Source organism: Gymnogyps californianus, chromosome 4, assembly GCF_018139145.2.
Source record: "Gymnogyps californianus isolate 813 chromosome 4, ASM1813914v2, whole genome shotgun sequence".
Classification (NCBI taxonomy): Eukaryota; Metazoa; Chordata; class Aves; order Accipitriformes; family Cathartidae; genus Gymnogyps; species Gymnogyps californianus.
This window is the reverse complement of record NC_059474.1, coordinates 33,830,121-33,848,987: the sequence shown is the minus strand read 5'-3', so window position 1 is coordinate 33,848,987 and position 18,867 is coordinate 33,830,121. Positions and strand designations below refer to the sequence as shown.

Sequence of the window (18,867 nt, the reverse complement as noted above, 5' to 3'; positions counted from 1 at the left end):
CACTGCCCATGCAGTAAGGTCTTTCTCCAGAGGCAGTGCTAAAAATACGCCACCGTCAGTGGTCTAGCTGCATGTTATGCATTTTTGTTTCCCGGACTCATGGTGTCAGGCTGTTTAGTAAAGCATGCATTGGTGTAAGTTGTGTGTAATCAGTATCATAACTGGTAAATGTGAGTGACAGTGCAAAAGGACCCATTCTTTACGTTATATCAGTGTTCTTGTGATTGCAATGTTGTACTCATCACATCCTCCAGAGACCACCTTTCAGCAGTTATTCCACATTAGGGCAATACTATATTTAAAATAGCTCTAAAACTTGGATTCAAGACTAGACTTGGGCCAATGAGATTGTATTGTTTTAATATTTTCTTGCCTTTTTAAAAATAAGGTATTTATTAACATGTAATTCATTTTACCATTCTGCCCTTCCCATGTAACTGTACACCTACGCAAACATCTAATGAGCTGTTTCTTGTAAATGCTTCTGGATGCTATATAATTTCTGCTTAATAACTATGTTGATTTTTTTTTTGTTTGTCTGTTTTTCTGCAGGCCTCCATATGTAGAAGCAGCCAGCCTTTGTCTGGCTTTAGTGCTCGATGCCTTGAGGATGAACAGATGCTCCAGGCCATTAGAAAAGCAAATCCAGGAAGTGATTTCATATACGTTGTTGACACTCGGCCCAAAGTAAGTACATTAAATTTCTTGCACATAGCAAGACTGAATCTGGGCTAAATACATTAGGGAAGATACACAGCCTAAGTGACTGACCATACTTCTGCTCTTAGTTGCACCTGTGTAACTCCACAGGTAAATCAGGATTTATCAGGGGAATCTTAACTAGGAACCTTGCCCACAATTTTCTCTTAGAGAATTTTTTTCTTTACACTGAGCTTTTCTCTTTTTTGCTCTTAACAAAATGTTAAGATACAGAAAAGTAAATAACTTGTAATAGTAACTGTTTCCACACACAGAGGAGCTATCAGTAACTATATTCCTGATGAGACTAGCGAAAAATAATTCCCATTATGAGACTGTATTTACAGTTGTATGTAATGTTGCAAACCTCTGCCTGCTTATACTAAAATTTTCCATGCAAGATTTCTCCTGCAAGTGGGAAAATTTCAATGACCTCTGCGTAAGGCTAAGGAAAGACCATTTACTGAGTTTACAAGAATTGAGGAGACCTTCTTTGAATATCTCCAGCACTTTCGTGTTTTTGAGAGAGAATCTGGAATATGGTGAAGAGTGATCTCAGATGCCATATCTCTATAATTGACTCAAATCTTTGGCCAAGATAAACGCTTTAGAAAAAATTATGCTGTACAGAAACTCAGTAATGATCTAGAAGAGGTTGGAAGCTAAAAAAACCTTGTGTCCAAATTGGCATGCTAGCAAACAGCTCAAGGTGATGAGGACTAGATAGGCTTCAGTGTCCGGAGGTGGGAGCAGGGATATGTTCTTTCTTACACGATCAGTAGCTTCCCTGTTGAAGTTACCAAAGCATCTGAAGAAAAGAAACCAAAGGGGCAAATCTCCACAAAATCCCTGGTAGATATAGGATGAGCTATAGCGCGGGAAAAGGAAAAACAAGAGCAAAGGCTTGAGGAAAAGGAACAAGGAAGCTGTTTCAGTATCCTGAGATCAGGAGACAGAGCCTGAAAGGGCAAGGTGGGTAAAGCTGAGAAACATGAGGAACGGAGTGAGGAAGGGCAAACCTGGCGGAGCTGGAGCAGAAACGAGGAACCTGTCTGGTTGATGATTGACTGAAGACCTGGGGGCTGGTGGGAAAGTGCTGAGCGCTCACAGCTGTAGTGGGAGGCAGTAGCCAGAAAATCAGGGCCTTGGCATGTCTCATTGCGCTTTGTAATTTGGTGACTACTTTGACCTTCAGTTCCCTCCTTTTTATTGGGAAGAGGAGGATGGTACCACTTTACTCGTGGTCCTGAAGCAAGTGAATTGTGAATAAGCACTAGCAAAGGACTGGTACCACTGTGTTCAGAACAGGCTTTAGATAGCAAGTACAGACCTAGCTGCCTAAATAATGCTTGTTTAACAGTTTTCTATATGTAATAATAGTTACAGCATAATGTTTCCTGGCTGATGATATTGGTACTCTTCCCTAATGAAGGAGGTCGATCACTGATGGGATTTATTACTAATGACTTACTGACTTGGCTATTAATAATGTTTTAGAAGGTTTTAACAGGAAGGTCCCATCCTGTAAACTTTTCTCATAAATGACTTTGGTGAGACACCTCCTGTGTGCAGTGAAAAAAGCCTGTACTTTAAGTGGAGAGAGTGAAACTGGCTTGCTCAGCCATGAACGATGGTGTATTTCCAGCAACGCTGGCTTCTTCAGGAGCCAGTCAGGAAACGAAGACTGTTTGTTTTCATTGAACTTCTCTGGAAAAAAAGGTTTTGATGTAAAGAAGTTTGTATACACAGATTCCTACTTCTCTCTCTGCGCTGCAAGAATGGACTGATTTACTAAAGCTCCTGTGATCCCAGGTGCCAAATACAGCCTTGTTACAGTTTTGCGTCTCCTAATGCATATATTAATCTAGAGCATGTAGGAAGTGATAGGTATCAGTGCAAGCTGTTCCTGGCATTCCTCAGGGAACCTTTAACAAATGTAAAGGTCTTACCATATCGAGTCTGGTGCAAGGTTTCCTGTTGCTCTAGGAAGCTAAGGAACCACCTGCCTCTTCGCTCATCAGAACTGGTTCCTTGCAAAGATTATATATATTGATGGGCCCTTCAATTCAGCATTCCCAAGTGCTCTTCATATGCTGTCCCTTGTTGCGCTTGATAATCTTCAAAACAAAGGATTTGGCTGCAGCAGAAAGCTTTGTTTCCGCTTCATTTAAATATACCAGCATGACCGTATGCAGAGCTTTACTTAGGCTACTGTCTGTCTTCATTTTGTCCTTCCTCTGTGTTTACAGAAGAAGCTAATGTAAACTTACTGTTTATGAGTAAAACAAATTAGTTCTATAACTCTTTATAACAAGACAGGAGTCGGTTATCCTCCACATTAAAGAAGATGCCAGGGATTCTGGCAAGTGAAGTCTGTTCCCTTTAGAGGTTGTACCCTCATATTCACTGAGATTAAGTGAGGACAGGCACAATTCAGAGAGCTTTACAACAACTACTTTAAGAACAACAGATGGAATTTTGGTAGGTGATGTGGAAAACTTGCTAGTAAATATTGTGGCAGCTGCAAAGTTTGGCAACTGACAATATTTAAAATAAATGAGTGTCAGAAAGCCTTGCAAATTTAACCTTATATTTATTTACTTTTAAAGGGGGCTGTTTCAGATTGTCTTTTAAGAAAGGATTTCTGTGATAAAATTGCTCTGCTGCAGAGACAGTTAATAGCATTTATTGTACTGAGGATTAGGTCAGTTAGGGGCTAGATGTTTTTCATTTAGGGTTTCAGGGGTTTGTGGTGGCTTAGACTCATGCATACAGGTCTTTCTTCCTGAAGCTATATTGAAGCTATTGCAGAGAGAGACTGCTTCATTTTGTTTATACTAGAACACTGATGTCTACTTCAAAAGAGAAAGACTAGGATTCAGCAGATAATTTATACCTTTCTAGCAAGTCACACTGAGCACTCTGTCCTTAAAGGACATGCTATTCACAGGCTGGGTTTTTTTTTTATTGTTCATTGATAGTCAAAACATCAGCAGACTGCTGGTTGATAGACAAGTATTTTTTTCGCCTCCGCTTTTTCCTGAATTGCATACTACAAGTTAAAAGAAGTTTTACACATCACTTGAGTAAATGAAAAATGCTGGTTTTTGCCTAGGTTCCTATCTTAGAGTATGGTTCCTTCTGTTGTATCATGAAATTCATGCAATGTTTCAATTCCTAATGGTGGTCCACAATTGTAACTGTATTCCCATTGCCAAGTTCTGCTCGTGGGAACGGATGCACTACAAAGTGTGAAGATGGGAAAAAATCCCCTATCTTCACATGTTAAATTGGACAGAATAAAAGAATTGAAAAGTGGTCTCCCCTATCTGTTTTCTTATGCATCTAAAGTGAGGTTATAATGGCATAAAAAGCTTTTAGTCTTTAACTGTTTCCTTTGAAAGTTAAGAGGTCAAATTTGGTCCATGGAAACCTATTTTGACATATGCTGTAGAAAAGCTAGACTTGTTCATCTTAGTTGGAGATAAGTTGGCAACAGACAATCAATCCTACTCAATTGCATGCATTCGGTTCCAAATTAAAATTGCATATCGGGAACATGTGTGTTTGGGGTGGAAGAGATCAGGAAGGGACACATTCTTGTATATCCCATGAAACCATTAGCCAAGTACTGAAGTATATTATTATGAGTTTCAGAAGTGACCACAGAAGCAGCAAATCAATAGTGCTGCCTGTGACATTGGGAAATAAACTAGAAACGGAGTTATCTGCACAGCCTCTTGTCCCCTAGGCAATGCCTAAGAGATACTTTGTTTTGATTTTTCATGAGCATTGGCTCTCACTGCAATGAAGATGCATCATTTTTTGTCCAGTTGATGCCTCATAAGGTCTCTCTAAAAGCTTTGTTAGTGCCCTCCAGTCTGGATGTGCAATATCCATTGTTATTTAATTCTTAAATCTTTCCTGAGCAGAAGCTGTTAGTTGTGCTTGGAGGCGTGGCGGTTCTGCCACGTGGGCCACTTTGTTACTCCTGGAGCCTTCATATTTCTTGGGAAGTTCAAAGGCTCCCCAGCCTTACAGCATGCATTCATACAAGAGCAGGGACTTCATGCAAGAAGACAATTTCTTTCTATTGGACAGTGAGATTTTACTATAGGAAATAATAATAATAAAAAGATAGGGTAATAAGGTAAAAGTACTTAATTCATTTCTATTAGCTCTAGTTTTCAGCCCAGAGATCAAAATTTGGCATAAGGGCCTTGGCAGATAGTTTTCTTTTCCCCCAAGAATCTCAAAAGGAGGGGAAATAAGCATTTAAAAAACTCTTAATTTTACGCTTGGGAAAACTGAACTAAAGAAGCATTTAGTGACTTTCCCATGCCAGGAAGCAAGTAACAGATTCAAAGACAAAACTCCAGCTTCCAGCTGAATGTATTTTTTGCTGAAGCACAGCAAAATATTTGATAGCACTGCATTGCAGATGAAAATATTTGTGGTAATTTTGTCAATTCAAATCTTTTGTGGTCTTACACAACTAGAGCCAAGACACTATAAACTTAGGGAAAACTACTCCAACTCTCTCTTCATTATTCCAAGCTTCAAAGAAGTAAGCTGTATCAATTTTTGGATGATTTGAGCAGTAAAACACAGTAACTTGGGCAACATTACAGTGTACATATGCTATGAAACAGTGGCACGGCAGATAAGACGCTGCCACCTCCTGGGTATATTCTGCTAGTAAACATAATGCTGATCAAAAATAAAATCTGAGTAGCCTTTTAAAAACAATTTAAAACCTTTACGGTCTTGCAGAGGAGCCCTACATAAGCTGTGTTCCTTTGTGTCTAACCTCACTAATGAAGTTTCACTCAAAGTGTGTGAAATAGAGGTCAGAGCCTCAGCAACCCAGCGCCCAGCAATAGGCTGTAAACAGATCCCCGATTCCTAACCCATTGTGTTGACACTGATAAATGCTTCCTATTTGTGCCTGACTTCAATCACTCTGATTTATTGCAGTAGACCACAAGCTTTGTTTTGAAAAGAATCTGTTTGCTACTGGTTTTCATCCAATTTTGCCTATTTTTTCAGCTCAACGCAATGGCAAACAGAGCAGCAGGGAAGGGATATGAAAATGAGGACAACTACTCCAACATCAAGTTTCAATTCATAGGCATTGAGAACATCCATGTCATGAGAAACAGTCTGCAGAAAATGCTTGAAGGTAATACTCTTCTTTATGAAAACTAGAGGAAAGATTTGATCCTTCTGTCACACAAATCAGGATAACTGCTCTGAAATCAGCAGCAGTGAAAACGGGTATGAAAAGAGAGCTTTGCGTGTTGCAGCTGAATGCAGCTGCCTGCTGGCTAATGGGACTTGTGCAATGGAGCATCATCGCAATTAGTGGCGATTTCCTAATTGTGCAAACACCTTGTTTCATGGGTGAAATCCAGATATCATTTACTTTAATGACAAAATTCATTCGACTGCAATACACCTTACTTCTGCTACGTCTTCTTTTGCAGTTTACAGTTTGATGGTATAACGAAAAAAGTCACTTATAGCTGACTTTGATGCTAGTGGAAAATACAGGAAATTTTTTTTTAAGCGCAGAAAACCTATGGTTTGATTTTTGTATGTGGTCAATAAGGTAGTCATGCATTTTAGACTGTGAATTTTAATAGAAACTTACTCATGCCCTGTATAGAGCATGTCACGTCAGGTTTATTTATGAAACTCACAGTCAATGGGTGTAACCATTCAGCACCTTCATAATCCCAAGGAAATTAATAATAATTGCTTTATAAATACTTATCAGTGTATAAACGAGCACATCTGTACTGCCATTTAATATTTTGAGTACATTACTGTTTAGAGGCCTTCTGGGAACAGGGTAAGAATAAATAAGCCATCCTTGACCCTGTAACGGTGTGTTGATTTTTAACAAGCAAATAGTAAATAGTGCTCAATCCACAGAGTCTCAGTATTTACTTCATGTATATCATCAACACCTTCTGTCATCTCCTGGATCAGCTTGACTTAGCTATTCCTGACTGGACGTTCTGCCCATGGTCTTCTATTCTTCATCTGTCTCCCATCGTCTGTAGGCAAATGTGAATTTTAGATCTAAGAGGGCTTACATTTTCCATGACAGGAGAGCTGTGCTGTGTTTTCAAATGAGAGCAGTTTACGAAAACCAGCAGTGAAGTGTGATGCGGGTAAAACAGTCACTCTTTTCATGACTTATTTTTACTTAGTTCCTTGGTCTAAGGGTCTCAGGAAGGAAAATAGAAGGATTTTTAGTTCACTACAAAGTCTTGTTTGGCTAGGAGAGAGGCTGGGTGAACAAACTTGTCCTTTTATTTGTTCAGCTTAAGACCATCAAAGTTAAAATAGTAAGCAACCAGCCTGGCTACATGGGACAGTGCCATGTATATTATTTATGAGCCAAAAGTTCGTGAGACAGGCCCATGGCCCAAACTGACATCTAACAAGGTAATTTCTAATGCATTTAACGCTTCAGGCTGCTTGGGGGCCATAACTTCCTAGCATCTATTTTTAAATGAGCCATATGCTCAAAACATCTGCTTTTTTCATAGGTTATAATGTGTGCTGCATTGTTGCTTGAAAGTGTACAGTATGGAAAAGAGGGTATCAAGACATAATGGGTCTGATGTGTTGCAGGAGTGCAAGGGCAATTTTATACAACTTACTGGAATTAAGCAGAAGTGACGGTTGGAGGATCTTTTTCACATGAGAGGCTGCAGGTTATTTTCAATATACAATTTTAAATAACTTCCAATGCTGAGGAAATTTGAACAAAAATTGATTATTCAGTTTTCCATTGGAAAATGCACTTACATTAGGAATGTGTTCATTTCAATGATATTTCTTTAGGAAAAAGCTGAAGAAATTAATTTGTACTTATAATAATGTCAATAATTTATTTGAGTAGGTAAAAAAAATTTGGTTTCAGCTTTGTGATTTTACTGACTTTAATTCTAGCAATTTTATTTATCTTAACTTCAACATGTATTTACTCTTGTAGAATGTTAATTTTTGGCAAAATATATCAGCATTATAAAATGATTAAATTTGTAGGATAATGAGAATTTTTTCAGAATATGCAAAAAATGTTGAGATTTGACTGTACTCTGGAAGTAAAATACATTTCAACATGCCGGAATTTCCTTCCAGAAAAAAAAAAAATTGTTTTACTTTTGTCTCTGCTGCCTCATATTGCTTTAGTATAGTATTGATTTTTTTTTTTCATTTCAAGAGAGGTGTATGTGAAGATCCCTGCGATAATTTTGATCCTGCGCAAACCTCCTTGAAATAATTTTTAATATTAGAAGGAAAAGTTGCACGAGGACTTTTCTCAGTAAAGATTCAAGGGCTGACTGAGGCTGCTGTTTGGCACTTGTGATGGGGTGATCTTTGCCATATGTCCAGGAGCCAACCAAGATTTGACCCCCATTTGTTGTGCATTGAGATGATGACCCCACATGCTCCCTGTCTGTATTTAAACAGCAAATATGAGCTTCTCCTCCCCTCATACCAGGAGCAGTAGTTGCTGATGTAGGAGCAGCCCTCTGATCCTTGGACTTCAAGTGATAGATCAGCCAGAAAGTGAGCCTGAGGGTTTGGCTCACAGCATTTACTCCTTCCTCTACCTATGGCTGTCCTGCCAGAAATGGGGGAACTGGTCCAGCATCCCCCTCTGGTACTTTTGCTCGTGCAAGAGGCGGTTTCCACCACGTGTCCTGTTTCTTCCTCCACCCCTGGGGAAGGGAGCACCGCTGGATTGCTATGAGCTCTGCCCAGGGGCTCTTGATTTTCCTGTGCCCACACAGCGGGTGCAGCAGGTCTTATTTCTCCAAGATTTTTGTACCTTTTCTGCTGAGATGGAAACACCTTTTCCCCTTAGGATAAGCCTCATAATTGAATTCATAATTGAACTCAGTATTAAGGTCCAGATTGGTAGCCTAAATCATGTGAAATATATAGTGTATGCCTTTAGGACAGTCTGAACTTTGTTCAGTGAAGTGGTCTGTAAATATTGACTCTAATTTGGTAGTGGGAATGAGCAAAGCACTATTTCAGCCTTACCTTGAGCTTTTGTAAACAGAGACAGCAGCTTCAGCCAGAATTCAGCTACTAATTGGTCATGCTTCCATCTGCACAGGAGCATTAATCATGTGAAAAGCTTTTTGCTTTCAATGCTGCTACCTATGCATTTTTATAAATATCCTTCAAAAATGACTTTTAAAATAACCATCTGGAAGAAGCCTTACGTACAAAGATTGCAAGATTTTGTATGGCCACATTAGGCTATTTGCCTCTGAATTAAATGGAGTTAAGATAGTTGGATACATTCAGATGTGGTATAAACTCTGACTTCAGCTTGTAAAATTAAATTCCAATTACACTGAAGGAAATGAAAGTTTTGCCACTGATCATGATGGCCATAATTAACTGAGTCTTTTAGAAGATTTCCAGAGGACAAGAGACCTACTAAGACATTATTAATTCACAGGTCATACATTAACTCAGTAAAAACCATGACATTTTTCACTGTATTCCTTAAATGAATTTCACTGGTTAATATCTTTTTCCTTAAAAGATAGTATAATTCTACATGGATCAAAATAAATGCATAGTCTATTTATGGGGTGGATTTAGTATCTCACTGTTGAAAATAGATTGCACCAAGTATTGCTGAGTATTTTTTTGCTGCTGGATTGAGGTATCTCAATTAGATTCTGATTGCCCTTTTTTTCTTCTGATGTCACAAACTCTGTAATATTAAAAAATAAACACTTGGCTACAGTAGGATAGAAATTTAATGTTGTAAAAACTGGGAGATTTTTTTTTTTATTTAAACATGGCATAGAGATTGGAAAGTTTTCAGGAAAACATTTTACTTGATGAATTATGGCTTTTCCTCACTATCAGAATACCTTCAGACTACAAGTGAAGTTTTACTAAGGTTTCATTCAGGGATGGAGAACTGTTGAGTGAACCGCTTTAACTCAAACACCATCATCTGTGGTGATGCTGAAGGCTGGGTTTAGTTGGCCTGCTCTTACAGAGCTTCATCAGCAAATGTGGCTGGGAATAGGCGGCTGTGGCACCATTTACGTGGCTGTCTGCCTGTTCGACAGCAGAAATTGTATGCTGTTTCCAAGCCCTCATTATTAAATACATGATCCCCTCTCAGGGGTTTGAAAACTTCACTCCCAACACAATTTTGGAAAATCTGTGCTGCACAGAACGATGTATTTGGTAAACTGTTTGCAACAGGCTTTGTAACAGCTTCTCTTTTTAACTTATATTGGGTGAAATTCGACTTAGCCCCGTTTCTTAAATATATGCTTTTTTCCAATGGTAAAGTTTGACTGTGAAGTAGCCATTTTTTTCAAAGCATGAATGTTTTACACAGGGGATATCTGAAGAGATAACTCTCAGGTTAAACAGTCAGTGAAAGCGGACTATAATTACTGTACATTTAAGATGTAGCTTATTTTGCAGTTTGTGAGCTGAAATCGCCTTCAATGAGTGACTTTCTGTGGGGCCTAGAAAATTCTGGGTGGCTGAAGCATATCAAAGCCATTATGGATGCTGGCATTTTTATTGCAAAGGTAAAGTGTGTAAAATGAGAACAAAACTTGGACTAACCAGATACAGAAAGTGAGGACCAAATTCTCTGCTTGTGGGTAACTTCTGTTATCTTCAGTGATGTTGTATCTGAAAAAAACCCATCTTGCAATGCTTCATCTATGAGGAGAGACAATTCTTAGGTGCTGTTGTGTGGACATTTTGCTAATATGGTAAAAAAATATTTGTGTTCCTTTCACCAAAGAATTCAAATGTACTAAAGCCTCTACTAGCCTGTATCTTGTTATGCCAGGTATTTGAATGTTCTTACTTTACTCCCCAGCAGTGATTGTCACTGTTTCTTTCCCTATTTCCCCTGCCTCCTCCACTGGTTTCTGGACATTTTCTTTGTTGAAGGTTTCTGTTCGAGGACTACTTCTTTGCATAGTAGTTGTAATATAAGAATATTAGCTACTGTGTTATCCCCTCCAAGTTATTTAGCGTCCAACTAAATTCACGTCCTAAACCAACTCCTGTATATTACCATGGCCAAACTCTCTAGCAGCTTCTACTCTTACATACTTGAGAACTGTTTCAGAAAACAGTTGTTGGCTTTGATAAGAAATTATTTCTCCTAATCCCACCCAAAGTAATGCAGATATTTGTCACCTACCAACAGTAGTTTTAATTTTATTACCCTCTTCCTTGTGCTCTGCCTTTTACTGTTTCAATTCTTATTTTTGAGATCACTATTACAATTTCTTATAGACCATTTTATTCACATGACCTGCTACATATGACTATATGGATAAAACTTCATGGGTTTCCCTCCTCAGTAGCTGCTTGTTTCTCTTGCTTTGCTGCTTCTTGCTTAGCAGGCGACTGTAGTTTCTTACCTGAACAGCAGCTGCAGGATAAATGCGCGTTATTATTTCTCCCTGCCCTGCTAGCTTTCATTAGCTTATGGAAATCAGGTCATTTACATCAGCTCTTGCCAACTTTTCCCCAGTGGCTAGTCTTAAAATACGGTCCAAAAAATTTTATCCTTTGTCTGTATGCTTGCTAGCCCCATGCCTCCTCAGACATTCATTTTGACCTGTTCTTATTTGTATGGTTCCCAGTTCTCAGTTGTTGGTCTGCTGCCCACAGGGGTTCTATTTTGGTAGAATTTACTTGTCTCTTGAGATAAACACAGATAATTTATTATGATTCCTCGTTCCCTATTAAACCCAAACTTAACTTAAATGTTTGTTTTTCTAAGCAGTATCTTGCCTAACCTATTTTATTTCTCTACTTTCTAAATTTAGTTCTCTTTAGAAATGACAAAGGCCAAACCCCTTAGAATTTAAAAAAAACCCGTAAGTTCCAAAAATAATGCAACACCAGAGTTTGGAGAATGTAGTATAATCTCTTCTTTATGTGTTTATGTATAAAATGGGATCCTCTCTCCCCAGTTATTTACATTAAAGATACTGATACAATCTTGTTTATTAGATATGGAAGTTTACCACTACCACAGGCTTCCCAACAAACCTTTAGAAGTATGTCATCAGTGTGCAATGCAGTGTGCTGTAATAATATCCACGCTAGTGCTGGCATTGGAAGCAGACATTGCCGTTATTGACATTATCATCAAGATGAGAAATTAAGAGCCATATTGCAAGTATGGCTGTTCTGTTGCTGATACGTAAGTTAGAGCATCAGTTGCATCTGAATCTGCTTTAGGTAGTTGTCCGCTCTGACAGATTGATGTATTTTAATTGAAACGGATCCCACATCCTCCTGTAGTGGAGCATAAACAGGTGATGCTGCAACCACCATATTGCATGGGATGGGATGAGATTAAGACTTTTCAAATGAGAGGAGTAACACTCAACATAATTCAAGAACTCTGTGGCAGAATAAAAACCGCACAAGATTTCCCAGTTCCCAAATTAATACTCTCTATATTGCACTGTCTCACTGTTCCTCTCTTACCATTGCCTTTCCACCTGCTTGTGAAATTTCTGACTTTTTCTGTATCCTTAGGCTGTGGCTGAGGAAGGTGTGAGTGTGCTTGTTCACTGCTCTGATGGCTGGGATAGGACAGCCCAGGTTTGCTCTGTAGCGAGCCTTCTATTGGATCCATATTACAGAACTATGAAGGGATTCATGGTAAGCAGGTTCTCTTTCACAGAGTAAATAAAGTATTACGGCATCATTTAAGATTATTATCTTTGGTTTTAACGGAAAATAAACTTTCCTTATATTTTTTTTAAAGTAGGAAGGAAGGTTTTTATCTGTCCAAGTTACAGTCTCCCAGTTTCTGTATGAAATGTTATCAGTTGGGCACCTGTTTATTTTTTTTCCTCACCTTGACCAAGAAACTTTCCCGCTGCCCAAGGAGCTTTTGTGTAAGCAAGAATTTGTATTCCTTTGCAGGGATCAGTGAAGTTTTCAGTGTCAGAAGTGTGTGCTCCCTAGACGCTAGATTGCAATGAACAGCTATGTTGGAAAATCTGTTCCTTTCCCAAGCAAATCAGCACTGGTAAAGCATCTAGGAATGCTGATCAAGTTACTGGTCACACATTAAAAAGACGTTTGAGACGTTTTTAGGTTCTATTTTAGAAAATGATGAAACAAGCTAATTGAAGTTATGCTGAAATATCTGCATCCAATCTGCATCCATGAAGAGTGCTACTTTCTCTTGAGCCGGCAGCTCACCTCTCATTATTTTTCTGCTTATTCTAAAAATTATCTGGGATTCTAATACTACTTGCTTACATCATTCTTGCTTGTCACTTTTCTGCTTATTCTAAGAATTAACTGGGATTCCAATACTGCTTGTTTACACCACTCTTCTGCCTGCTTCAACATGTGTCAGCTCTGCTCCACAACACTGAATGCAATATTCTCATTTTAGGTGTTAATTGAAAAAGACTGGGTTTCCTTTGGTCACAAATTCAACCACAGGTAAGGAGATGCTAAGGTTTTTCTCTATATATTTTCATGTAGTCAATATCCGCTGCCATTCCAATTTTACTTCCTTGTTGCCTTACAAAACATAACAGAATGCCCTCAGGAAACAGCCAGACCCTTTTCTCCTACTATATAATTTAGCTGCCTGGAAAAATCAAAAAGTGAAATATTTTCATATCAGTCTTTTCTTATATATGCAGTCCAAGACTGCTATTGGGAATCCTGAGTGCTGGTCTTGCAGTTGCTACGAGCATTGAGAGATCCGTGTGAGAGAAAAGTAGTATGTATCTGGCTTGCAAAGTCCCTTTGGACTCCAGCAGATCTTTCAGTAGTGCCAAGACTCCCCACATAAGTCCCTGTTCAGTAAAGTCTACATCTTCCAGGACAGTACTTAAATCTTAGGCATGTCTGTAAGTTATCTATTATGTAAAATATACTTTTCCTATTCCACTCTGTTCTAACGAAAACAGTAGGAATTGTTCAGAAACATCTGGTAAAGCAAAGCGGAAAGTCATCTATTTGGACAAGTTATTTTGTACATCCATCATGTAAATGCTATGATGTAATGAAAATGTTTGAAGACTTTATATATTTAAACATCAATAAATATCCATGTTTTCTTTCTTGTATTTCCTTTTAGTTTCTGTAAAAATAAAAAAATGCATTTTTTATATTGGAATGTAATTACATTACATTGCTTGATTTGAATATAAATTTGTTCTAGTTTCAAAAAAACACAACAAAACTTTCAGGAAATCTGTGCAGCTCCATACCACCTGTGAAATTCCAGCAGGAATTACTACATTTAATATTATACTGTCAGATGTCTATTATTATCAGTGGTGAAAGGTATTATGAAATGTAATCACCACTGATAGCTTTGGTTTGCAGTACAATACTGCTATATTTTCTTTGATGCATGATAATAGTAGAATTAGAAGTTCAATTTTAGATGTTTGTGGAATTCCACTTTGTTGGCATTTTTGTTTGCATTTGATAAATTCTGCCCTCATTCTACTCCATGAATCTTGCATCATTTTTGTAAGTAAAAAAATATACTATTAGTTGAGATTTTAGAAATGAATGCCTATGACATAACTTGCACACTAAAAGTGAAGGGTTTGTTTTCATTAGTGTTAATTCAGTTTTCCTAGAAGATTTCAGGTTATAATTGAATGTACCTTGTCTTCTTTCAGGTATGGCAATTTAGATGGAGATCCGAAGGAGATATCCCCTGTTATTGACCAGTTCATCGAGTGTGTTTGGCAATTAATGGAACAGTTTCCTTGTGCCTTTGAATTCAATGAGCGCTTCCTCATCCACATACAGCATCATATCTATTCTTGCCAGTTTGGGAATTTCCTGTGTAACAGCCAGAAGGAGAGACGAGAGCTGAAGTATGGAAGTCTTTTCTTTAGTAGCATATTTTCGTGTGGGGTCTGTGGGTAGTGGTGTATTGAGGAGTCAGACCTTGCCAGTCTACATGTATGTGCTTTTGTAAGGCATGGGGTGCAGCGTAGACTTCTTGGCTGTCATCTGGCAACACAGATCAATACCGAAAAAAGTTGATCCTCTGCAATGTGGCTCTGCTGGGAGTGTAATCCACGGTGTGTGTGACAGGCATTAGTGAAAACGGACGAGAGCATTAGCCCTTCAGCCATGTGGCCGTACCTTTATTGCAGCACTAACAACATACAAGGCAAACTGTCACTGTAGCTCTAATACAAGATGATATTGACTCTCAGTTTTCACTTTAAGAGTCACTGCTCTTCTCTGTTTTAACCTGTCTTTGGATCTCATATCAGGACACTTCAGTCCTGATCTCTGGGATACTTTCTTATGAACAGCCTTTTTGTTTGGTAGCCCTCCCTATGACTGAGTCAGCAAACCATCCTTCTGCTGTCTGGCCCCAAAACAATTACAAATTAATCTACCTGCCCTCAGGCCCAAACAGAGACAATAATATCATTCCTGACAGTGCTGATGTTCTTATCTGCTTCCTGGGGCCCTGGCTCCTCAGGTACATCATGATACTCACTGCTTTTCTCATGCATCCTGATCATGTCAGCAGTAGTAATGAGAGGAAGGTGGGAGTTACTGCTTGCTGCTGCCATTTGGTCCCTTTCACTGCTCGAATGCAGAGCAGCCTCAGTGCCACCGTCCATTTAAAATCAAAACCTTCACGGGTCATCATATCCCAAGACCTAACTGCATGAGAAATTGCAGCCTAATGGTGCAGGAGTGCTTTTAAATGTGGGGATCCCTTTGGTGTAGTGATCAGTCTGAAAGCTAATTTTATGGAAGTGATCCTCTCCATCTCGCAAAGGAACCTGTCTCTCCACCTTCTCTCTCCAGGTGCTCTGGCTTTATGGGAAATGGATTGGATTTTGCCTTTAGTGACCAACAAAGGAATATGGGTCTCTGTTTTTCTGTATTTATAACTTAAGTCTACTTCTGTTAAGGAAGTATAAAGCTGATTGTAAACGAGTAGTACAGAACGTCGCATCTAAGCTTTAGCTATGCCTGAATTGTAGTAGAGACTTTAATATACTTTTATTTAACATTTTTTTTTCAGAATCCAAGAGCGAACATATTCATTGTGGGCTCACTTGTGGAAAAATCGTGCTGATTACCTGAATCCTTTGTACAGATCAGACCACAGTCAAACCCAAGGGACCCTGCGCCCACAGATGGCTCCATGCAACTTCTTGTACAAGTAGGTAGTATCACTTGCTACTGAGAATTGTAGGATGTGTTAGTACAGAACAGAGTGCCTTTGTATTTAAGCATTTCTCATTCCATAAGGTAGCTTATAGAGAGTAAATTCAGTCTCAGATGCAATGTGTTCGTTCCTTGTGTGCTCATAGTCAGCCAACACCGCTGCACCATTCCACAACAGAGTATTAGTCTGAAAAGAAGCTTAAGATTAAAGCTATATTGATGGTTGTGTGTCCTAATTTCATGGTTACTCACTTCTTCCACTGAGAAATGTCTCTTTCAGTTCTGTTCTCATCTGTGGTTTCTAAACGTAAAGTTGCTTCAACTTCTTCCATTCCAAGATTTTTATGTTTATTTGGATCAATTAGTGTCAAATATAAAAAGGGATATTTCAAGAAATCATATGGTTTCATTGCTAAAACAAGTGTTTAGTAAAACAAAAAGCAGACTTTCCCCATGTTGTTATACCTCGAACTATACACGGTAAGTTTTACTTGATATTTAAGGTTTTTTAAGTTTTAATGTAACAAAATATCATAATTTTAGAAATGTTACTATTTTCTGACTTGAGTAATTAATTGTGCCATTAATCTTTATAAACTTAACTTGAATAGAAATTCACGAAAACTGATTAAATAAAACTGATCAGTTTGTTTTCCAGTTGCAAGTAAAAGCACCTGTTAAAAAGTCAATAAATATCCTAAATGACAGAAATTGAATTCTTTCACGTCTCCTATTGCAGGCCACATCCACTTTAAAACAATTTAAAAATAGTCATTAATCGTATTCTTTAGGATAGTGGGATTTATAAAAGAAGTACTGATACTGCAGATCCTCCATCGGATGAGTAATCCTGTTGATTTTAATGGAATTACTTGGGTGCGTAGAGATTTCCAAGCATGAGCTATCAGATGATAAACTTAAGGTGGAACGTGACTTAAATAGTATACTAGTGGGGTAGGAATAATAAGCCATCAAGGAGCATGCACATGTTCTGAAAATACCTGTTGGCTGGACAGCTGCAGCTGAGGGCAGGTCTCCCGGTTACTTAACCTGTCTGGTGAACTAGTTACATACTCAGAGTCTGGCTGTGGCCATGTATTGCCAGGAAGGCAGAAGACAGGAGGAGTACTAGAGTAAGCTACGGACTTCCAAGTCCTTTCCTCCTGAAAATGAAAAATCAACTCAGCTGTTTAACTAAAGGTTTGTCAAATAATTCCATAGAACAGGAAGAGAACTTGCCAATGTATATGCTTCATGCAATTTCCATAGGCCACTTTAAAATGTCAGTTTAAAATTTAAGAGAACAGGATGCCATACTGTTTTACTCCTGACTTTTAACTCTTCTTTACAGGGGAAAAAAACCTGTTAACTAGCTGCACCTCACTGCCCGCCCCCCCAGCCCAGACAAAAACAAGCATACAGAATTTCAAAGTTGACTTCATGGGAAGCTAAACAACGGTTGAGAACTAGGATTATGAAAAACTGTCTTTAACCTTGGCTGGTTTATAGGTACCATTGCTCTAAATCCCATAGTGTAGAACAAGAAAATAATACAGCAAAAGTTTGCGTTCAGTGAACCACCCTCAGCCATGTAATCTAAGTCAAAGGTACATTCACTTTTCTTTCTATTGTGTATCAGAATTGGTTCAAGCTGTGTATGTCCACAGAGTTGCATCTTCAGGACAGAGCCAATGCAAACGAACCATAAATCTTACCAAATATTCAATGAACTTATGTGTATGCACTCTAATGATGAATAATCCATGGATGGATCATTTAGGACAACATTTGTCTGGGGGGAAAAAAAAAAGTGTGTATTTAAGTCTTCTGAGGCCACCTCACCAAATGAGAAAATTGCTGACCTTCCCATCAATTCCAGGTTCTGGAGTGGTATGTACAACCGCTTTGAAAAGGGGCTGCAACCTCGACAGTCAGTTACTGATTACCTGATGGCAGTGAAGGAAGAAACTCAGCAGCTGGAAGAAGAGCTGGAAGTCTTAGGAGAGGTAATAAACACTTGACCCCGATGCCCCAGACTTAACTGATACACTGTGGCATCCCCTGCAAGCTACATCCTTTTCCGGCATGGGGATGTTTAGCCGTCATCTTTGTTCTCACACAAATTACTATGAATGTTTTGCATTTAAGACACAACAGTGGACTTTTTTTCTTTAGCGATAATATTTCACCTGTGTTGCTGCACAAGTACTACTCCTGAAAGAAATGTTATATCCTTATGTAACTCAGAAGGATGCTGTAATTCAGCATTGGTTTGTGATAAATTGTGCACTTCTCATACTCCATAAGTGCACATACGCAGTTTTAAAGGGTGCCAATTGGGTCAGGCTCTGAACTTAGGTTTTTTGTTTTTTGTTTTTTTTTTTTTTAAAAAGGCAAAGACACATAAGGGGATTACTGGGTCCTAAATGCGTCCATGTAATATATACTGTTCCCTTTATTTCAGAGATTGGCCAATCTTCAGAAATCACAATTAAATGACAATAAAGTCAAGAGTAAGCAACAAGACCGAAGCAAACAATTAGGGCTTTCTACTTCCAACAACAGCTTAGCTAACACTCCTCAGGAGTATAGCAACGATCTGAAATCATTCCCATCCCGGAGCCCTTCACAAGGGGATGAAGAAGATTCAGCCTTGATTTTGACACAGGACAACCTGAAAAGCTCTGATCCTGACCTCTCAGCTAACAGTGATCAGGAGTCTGGTGTGGAGGACTTGAGCTGTAGGTCCCCAAGTGGGGGTGGCTGCTTGCCTAGCGAAGACAGTGGCAAGGATTCAGATGAGGCTGTATGTCTGGCCGTCTGAAATACCTTCACAACAGCAAGGATCCAGGTGAAGTTGTCTTTCGCAGTCTGGAATGACATCTTTTCATCAGATGAAGAATGGGAATGGTCTGTGGCCTAAAGAAATAA

The 18,867-nt window shown here is 38.7% G+C and overlaps 1 protein-coding gene across 1 annotated transcript in view; it reads left to right on the top strand.

Annotated features, from left to right (window-relative positions):
• Positions 1-18,867, top strand: part of MTMR7 (myotubularin related protein 7) — a 43,170-nt gene extending 24,303 nt beyond the window's left edge. Inside the window, exons 6-14 of the mRNA XM_050896620.1 lie at positions 553-687; positions 5,749-5,881; positions 10,192-10,301; positions 12,286-12,411; positions 13,160-13,209; positions 14,412-14,612; positions 15,791-15,931; positions 17,816-17,942; positions 18,401-18,867. Coding sequence (XP_050752577.1) covers positions 553-687; positions 5,749-5,881; positions 10,192-10,301; positions 12,286-12,411; positions 13,160-13,209; positions 14,412-14,612; positions 15,791-15,931; positions 17,816-17,942; positions 18,401-18,760 — 1,383 coding nt within the window. The 3' untranslated portion in view covers positions 18,761-18,867. The remainder of the gene's footprint in view (positions 1-552; positions 688-5,748; positions 5,882-10,191; positions 10,302-12,285; positions 12,412-13,159; positions 13,210-14,411; positions 14,613-15,790; positions 15,932-17,815; positions 17,943-18,400) is intronic.